The sequence below is a fragment of the Petromyzon marinus genome, chromosome 11, assembly GCF_048934315.1.
Source record: "Petromyzon marinus isolate PM22_M1 ecotype Great Lakes invasive population chromosome 11, UKy_Petmar_22M1.pri1.0, whole genome shotgun sequence".
NCBI lineage: Eukaryota > Metazoa > Chordata > Hyperoartia > Petromyzontiformes > Petromyzontidae > Petromyzon > Petromyzon marinus.
Genome location: NC_133677.1, coordinates 24724166 through 24732361, shown reverse-complemented (window position 1 = coordinate 24732361; position 8196 = coordinate 24724166). Strand labels below are relative to the sequence as shown.

General features: G+C 48.8%; 1 protein-coding gene across 1 annotated transcript; it reads right to left on the bottom strand.

Annotated features, from left to right (window-relative positions):
* Positions 1-2058: 2058 nt before the first annotated feature.
* On the bottom strand, positions 2059-7454 carry LOC142924304 (pre-miRNA 5'-monophosphate methyltransferase-like; the record flags this gene model as incomplete). Its single annotated transcript, XM_076066439.1, has 3 exons — positions 2059-3337; positions 3953-3993; positions 7190-7454. Coding segments are annotated over 3 exons (942 nt in total), but the record flags the coding sequence as incomplete, so codon positions are not given.
* Between the last annotated feature and the right edge of the window lie 742 nt (positions 7455-8196).

Below are 8196 nucleotides of genomic sequence, written 5' to 3'. Positions count from 1 at the left end.
GTCATCACCCGACGAGCCCTCCTCAACTCGGTACTCATCACACGCAGCTACCACAGTGCAGTCTGTGACACCGACCACTCGCTGGTATCCAGCAAGGTCAGACTACGCCCCAAAAAGATACACAGACTCAAACAAAAGCGCTACCTACGCATCAACTCTGCCAAGACATCCCTCCCAGAGCTCCCTCGATTTTCCAACACAGCCTTGAGCAGTCCCTACACGACACACCAGATGGAAGCGTGGAGACAAAGTGGGCATACATCAGAGACGCCATCTTTAATGCAGCCATCAATAGCTTCGGCAAGCAGACAAGGCAGAACACAGACTGGTTTGAGGAACACCTGGCTATATTGGAACCCATCCTCCAAGCCAAACGCATGGCGCTCTTGAAGTACAAGCAAGTCCCAAGTACAGGATCGTTAAGGGCACTGAAAGCTGCTCGCAGTGCAGCTCAAACGACCGCCAGACGCTGTGCCAACGACTACTGGGTGAATCTGAGTAGTAGGATCCAACTCGCCTCTGACACTGGCAATATCCGTGCCATGTATGAAGGCATCAAGACAGCCTTTGGTCCAAACATCAGGAGGACTGCCCCCCTTAAATCCAGCACAGGGGCCATCATCACTAATAAACAAGAGCAAATGGCCAGGTGGGTAGAACACTACTCAGAGCTCTACTCACGAGACAACGGTGTAGTAGCTTTAGAACACTTGAGTCTTAAACTGAGGAATAGGGAAGGGGAGTTGTCCCATATCTGGGGCCCCCTCATGAATGCCACTCCAGAGACCCTGAGTTTACTTGACTAAACTGGAATTTAGACTGACTCCCCTCCCTCCCACACACGATAATTCACACCCGCTTAACCAGCCCCATGCATAACCAGCCCCATGCATAACCAGCCCCATGCATAACCAGCCCCATGCATAAGCAGCCCCATGCATAACCAGCCCCATGCATAACCAGCCCCATGCATAACCAGCCCCATGCATAAGCAGCCCCATGCATAAGCAGCCCCATGCATAACCAGCCCCATGCATAACCAGCCCCATGCATAACCAGCCCCATGCTTAACCAGCTCCATACACAACCAGCTGCTTCCTGACGTATGTACGAAAAAAACTCACTAACTTGTAAGATTCTTTCATGATTGAAATTATAATTTTGGATGGTCGGTGACATTGTATGCTTGTGCGAGGCAGGACACTAAGTGCATGGCTATGAATAACAGACGTGTCATAACATTCCGCCACCGCAAAGATTGTTCCATTGCAGCAGTTACAGCAAATGATCAGATTCCACTTCAAGAAATCTAATCAGGCACCAATGCTGCTGCGTACCCTGTTTGCAGTAGGTACAACGGAGAAGTGTCATCTCCATGGGTCTCATCACACTGGTTTGGCCTCAAACAGTTACCATTTAAAGATATTGGTCCAAGATTATCAGTAACATTGGGTAAGCATTATTTTTGTCCGTAGATATTTTTTCTAGATGTTTACTTTGAGAGCAGCTGTAAGCAGTGGAGAAGTTCCATAGCCGACTCAGCCAAGCGGATTAAAGAAAAACGTGAGAGAACCCATCGGCATCAACACCAGTAACGGCACAACACAAGTCCCATTCAGCAGACGAGCAACTCTTGCCGACAGTGCGATCGATGCTTCCGCTCAAGTTGCTGGGCTCTTCCCACCAGCGTGCAGGAAAATGCTACGAGCAGCTCTTCTCGGCAGTCATCATCGTTTGCGATGGCCAACCCGAAGATTTTTTTTCAGCAATCAAATCCCGCTTGTCTAACTTTTCACCCTTAACTGCTGAAACATATCTATCAAACAGAGCATTGCACGCTAGTTGCCACTCGGTCGTGGTGATATCGCAACGGCACTTATGTCAGTCTGAGTGCACTCTGCAAACTGTGCATATAGACAACACAACAAAGATATTTATGGAGCGGAGGGAGCTCACTGGACAGGAACATGGGATGGATTGCCTCCATACCAGATGTTGTGGTTAATGGGAGGATGAATGGCAATTATGACTTCACACAATTACAATGCACCCATCAACTATTTACAATGTTCAGATTTTATTTCACTATAAATATAAAAGTGGCGTATCCAAAACATTTACATGTGCATTTCAAAAATATTTCAGATGCACGTGGAAATCCAAAGGAAACAGGGACATAGTTCACCTTTACAAAGCAGCCTCCACTGTCACATCATGAGCTGCCTTAAATTATTTGAGGAAAATCGCATGTGAAGAGGAAATATTTCTGTATGTCTTCCATGGGCTGGGTTTGATATAATTTTCAAAATGCCTCCTCCAAACAATGATTTGAAGTTGGTGATATTCATTTTCCATTTTATGAGATGCTGTTGTCCCATTTATTAAAAAAAAAACCCATTCATTCCCTTTATCATAAATGATTCTGGTTGGGTCCTTCAAAACTGACAACTCTTTTTGCATACAATTTTATTTTCAGAGGTACAAAAAAGGTACGTTTTGCATTGTTGTCACTTTATATATATAATATTCTGATAAATTATAACTCGTTTTCAACAACATGCTGCATTTACACGCACGACGAGAAAACAATGTACCATCAACAAATAAAGGTGTTAAAAACTGACAAACACTTAACATTTCCGACCACGAATTCTCTCCAAATAGGCAACAGATCCTCGAAGGCCACAGCAGCAACGCAGTTTCAATCGGTACTTTTGTCAATGCATCCCAAGGCCACTCCCGTTCGTCCAAACAGCAGCAGGGACCGCCCCCACTCGGTGCTGCCCAGGCTGGACAGCAAGCGCATGTCTCCCTCCTCTCCCAGCAAGGCGGCCAGCTCATCGGCCTCCGCGCGGCCGCCACCGCCGCCAGCCCCACGCAGGAGCCGCAGATCCGGCAGGAGGGGGAACTCGGCCAGCCCCAGACGGCGCAGGCGGCGCGCGGCCGCTCGGTAGCACCTCCACGGCTGCGGCTCGACCAACAGGAAGGTGGCGGTGCGCGCGGCGGCCGCGAGGAAACGCCGCAGGCCGGCATCGCCGTGGTGCAGGTGAATCCACATCGTCACCGACATGCACAGGCACAGGTCAAAGCGCACCCGGCCGTGGCGTCGCAGGAAGGCGTCCAGCGCGGCGTCTCGTGCTGCGGTGTCCATGAAGTCAAACGCCTCGTAGGCGATGACGTCCGGGTGAGGATTGTCGCCCCGCGCACGCTCCACCAGATCGGCGTCCAGGTCGCATGCCAGCACAGATAGCGGCAGCACGCGGGCAACCTGCCCAGAGCGTCCACCCTCGGGCTGGTCCAGCCCCGTCAGGTGCCGATACACAGCCACCGTCAGCTCCTGCGAGAAAACACGAGGACACCGGTGGCGGGTTTGTTTCTTTGCTGGAGAATGTCGTAAAAAAACAGACGTGATGCGAGGATGGAGTACTTCATTATTCAAAATGAAAATAAGTTAATACCTCAGTGGGCTTTGCCCGGTAGGATGGGGATGGTTTAGTTTTATTTGTATGTGTTTGGGTGATGTGTTTACCTCTCTTGCACTTTGCACTACTATCATGTTTTGTATTTTTTGTTGTTGTAACGTTCTTACCCTCCTTCTACTGGACGTCTGCGAAAAAGAGCTTTATCGCTCATCGCATTCCTCCAGTATGAATATTTAGATTCTGGCCACAGTATTAGATGCAACTTTATTCAATACAAACCTATGACGCAGTGATTCTAGGTCAAAAAATCCAACGAGACTAAGTTCGATGTTCAGCTACTGACATGAATGCAACTTTAAATATCTAATAAACGCCTCAAACCGGTGATATGTCTGAACCAGTCCTTGACACGCACCTTCAGCAACCTTGATTGCCAAAACCACCCGTGACCAACATGGCATGGCATAGGCCTTCATCCAGCAGTTAATTGACAAAAAGTCTGGAGCTAATGATGAATTTCCATGACTCACGTGTTTGATGAACAACGCGCATATGGGGTAGTGTATTCCATCTGTGGGAGAAAGGTGAAAATGCATTTTTGTAAACATGTCTCAGGCCCATGGCCACCCGCACTACCCCACTGTGACTAGTACACCCCTACACTACCACACAGTGACTAGTACACTACCACACTACCACACAGTGACTAGTACACTACCACACAGTGACTAGTACACTACCACACAGTGACTAGTACACTACCACACTACCACACAATGACTAGTACACCCCCACACTACCACACAGTGACTAGTACACTACCACACTACCACACAGTGACTAGTACACCTTAACACTACCACACAGTGACTAGTACACCTCAACACTACCACACAGTGACTAGTACACTACCACACTACCACACAGTGACTAGTACACCCCCACACTACCACACAGTGACTAGTACACCTCAACACTACCACACAGTGACTAGTACACTACCACACTACCACAGTGACTAGTACACTACCACACAGTGACTAGTACACTACCACACTACCACACAGTGACTAGTACACTACCACACTACCCTACAGTGAATAGTACACTACCACACTACCACACAGTGACTAGTACACCCCCACACAACCACACAGTGACTAGTATACTACCACACTACCCTACAGTGAATAGTACACTACCACACTACCACACAGTGACTAGTACACCCCCACACTACCACACAGTGACTAGTATACTACCACACTACCCTACAGTGACTTGTACACCCCCACACTACCACACAGTGACTAGTACACCCCCACACTACCACACAGTGACTAGTACACCCCCACACTACCACACAGTGACTAGTACACCCCCACACTACCACACAGTGACTAGTACACTACCACACAGTGACTAGTACACCCCCACACTACCACACAGTGACTAGTACACCACCACACAGTGACTAGTACACCAACACACTACCACACAGTGACTAGTACACCCCCACACTACCACACAGTGACTAGTACACCCCCACACTACCACAGTGACTAGTACACTACCACACAGTGACTAGTACACTACCACACTACCACACAGTGACTAGTACACCAACACACTACCACACAGTGACTAGTACACTACCACGCTACCACAGGGACTAGTACACTACCACACTACCACAGTGACTATTACACTACCACACTACCACAGTGACTAGTACACTACCACACAGTGACTAGTACACCCCCACACTACCACACAGTGACTAGTACACCCCCACACTACCTCACAGTGACTAGTACACCCCCACACTACCACACAGTGACTAGTACACTACCACACTACCACAAAGTGACTAGTACACCCCCACACAGTGACTAGTACACTACCACACTACCACACAGTGACTAGTACACTACCACACTACCACACAGTGACTAGTACACTACCACACTACCACACAGTGACTAGTACACTACCACACAGTGACTAGTACACCCCCACACTACCACACAGTGACTAGTACACTACTACACTACCACACAGTGACTAGTACACCCCGACACTACCACACAGTGACTAGTACACGCACACACTACCACACAGTGACTAGTACACCCCCACACTACCGCACAGTGACTAGTACACCCCCACACTACCACACAGTGACTAGTACACAACCACACTACTACACAGTGACTAGTACACTACCACACTACCACACAGTGACTAGTACACCCCCACACTACTACACAGTGACTAGTACACTACCACACTATCACACAGTGACTAGTACACTAACACACTACACAGTGACTAGTACACTACCACACTACCTCACAGTGACTAGTACACTAACACACTACCATAGTGACTAGTACACCCCCACACAGTGACTAGTACACTACCACACAGTGACTAGTACACTACCACACTACCACAGTGACTAGTAAACTACCACACAGTGACTAGTACACTACCACACTACCACACAGTGACTAGTACACTACCACACTACCACAGTGACTAGTACACTACCATAGTGACTAGTACACCCCCACACAGTGACTAGTACACTACCACACAGTGACTAGTACACTACCGCAGTGACTAGTACACTACCACACAGTGACTAGTACACTACCACACAGTGACTAGTACACTACCACACTACCACAGTGACTAGTACACTACCACACTACCATAGTGACTAGTACACCCCCACACAGTGACTAGTACTATACCACACTACTACACAGTGACTAGTACACTACCACACAGTGACTAGTACACTACCACACTACTACACAGTGACTAGTACACTACCACACTACTACACAGTGACTAGTACACTACCACACTACCACACAGTGACTAGTACACCCCCACACTACTACACAATGACTAGTACACTACCACACTATCACACAGTGACTAGTACACTAACACACTACTACACAGTGACTAGTACACTACCACACTACCTCACAGTGACTAGTACACTAACACACTACCATAGTGACTAGTACACCCCCACACAGTGACTAGTACACTACCACACAGTGACTAGTACACTACCACACTACCACAGTGACTAGTACACTACCACACAGTGACTAGTACACTACCACACTACCACACAGTGACTAGTACACTACCACACTACCACACAGTGACTAGTACACTACCACACAGTGACTAGTACACTACCACACAGTGACTAGTACACTACCACACTACCACAGTGAGTAGTACACTACCATAGTGACTATTACACCCCCACACAGTGACTATTACACTACCACACAGTGACTAGTACACTACCACACAGTGACTAGTACACTACCACACTACCACACAGTGACTAGTACACCCCCACACTACCACACAGTGACTAGTACACCCCCACACTACCTCACAGTGACTAGTACACCCCCACACTACCACACAGTGACTAGTACACTACCACACTACCACACAGTGACTAGTACACCCCCACACAGTGACTAGTACACTACCACACTACCACAGTGACTAGTACACTACCACACTACCACAGTGACTAGTACACTACCACACTACCACACAGTGACTAGTACACTACCACACTACTACACAGTGACTAGTACACTACCACACTACCACAGTGACTAGTACACTACCATAGTGACTAGTACACTATACCACACTGGGACTGGACGAGTCTCACAGCCACGGCTTTGTTCGAGTGAACGTCCCGAGAGTTTCAGAACCTTCCCCAGCGGTCGACGTCCTCAGCCCCGTCCGTGGTAACGTGGAGTTGCGCTCACCCCGCTGTTGCAGCCCATGTCCAGGGCGAGGAACGGCGGCGCGGACTCCGGCAGGAGCCGCCTCAGAAGCTCGCGGGGCAGCAGCGCGACGCGTCGAACCGGGGGGTTGAAGGCCGCCTAGTTGATGAAGTTCCCGTGGGGAGCCGCGCCTGGCTCCCTCTTCCTCGGGGCCCCGGGCGCTGCCATCTCCTCCCCGCCGTCCTCCTTCTTAATCTCCTCCTCGTCCTCCTCTTTCCTCGCCTCCATCCCTGTGGAGGCCGTAAGCGAGGAGGCTGTCAGGCGGGATCGGCACAAGCAAAAGGAGGGGAGCGGGACGCGCGAGTGTGTGGAGGCACAGTCAGCCATGTTACGTGGGGAATTGAACACCGTAGAGGCACAGTCAGCCATGTTACGTGGGGAAGTAAACACTGTGGAGACAGAGTCAGCCATGTTACGTGGGGAAGTGAACACCGTAGAGGCACAGTCAGCCATGTCACGTGGGGAAGTGAACATTGTGGAGGCATTTCGATTTAAAGCTTTCGTGACTGCAATGATCCATCTTCTTTGGTTCTTTCGGTAAAGTCACGTAGAATGAGAATAAAATAATAATATTCTCACGACGTTTCGGCCACAACACAAGCGGCCTTCATCAGGTGAAGGGAGCGAGACTGTCTGGTAGGACAGCGCTGGAGTGAGAGAGCCACGTTCAGATCACGGCTTTTAAGCTGTGTGAGAGGAACAAAGAGCCTTGACGAAGGAATTAGCATAAAATTTAGCATTGAAAAGGCTGAATGATTAGCTTGTGACTGGTCACAGAAATAGCTATGTTAAAAGTTAAAGCATACACATCCGCAGAGGCACCCATTGTTAAAAGGAATTAGCATAGAATTTAGCATTGAAATAGCTAAATTAAGGCATTCGCTTGTAACTGCTACAGAAATAGTTACGTTGAAGTCAGAGCATACACATTC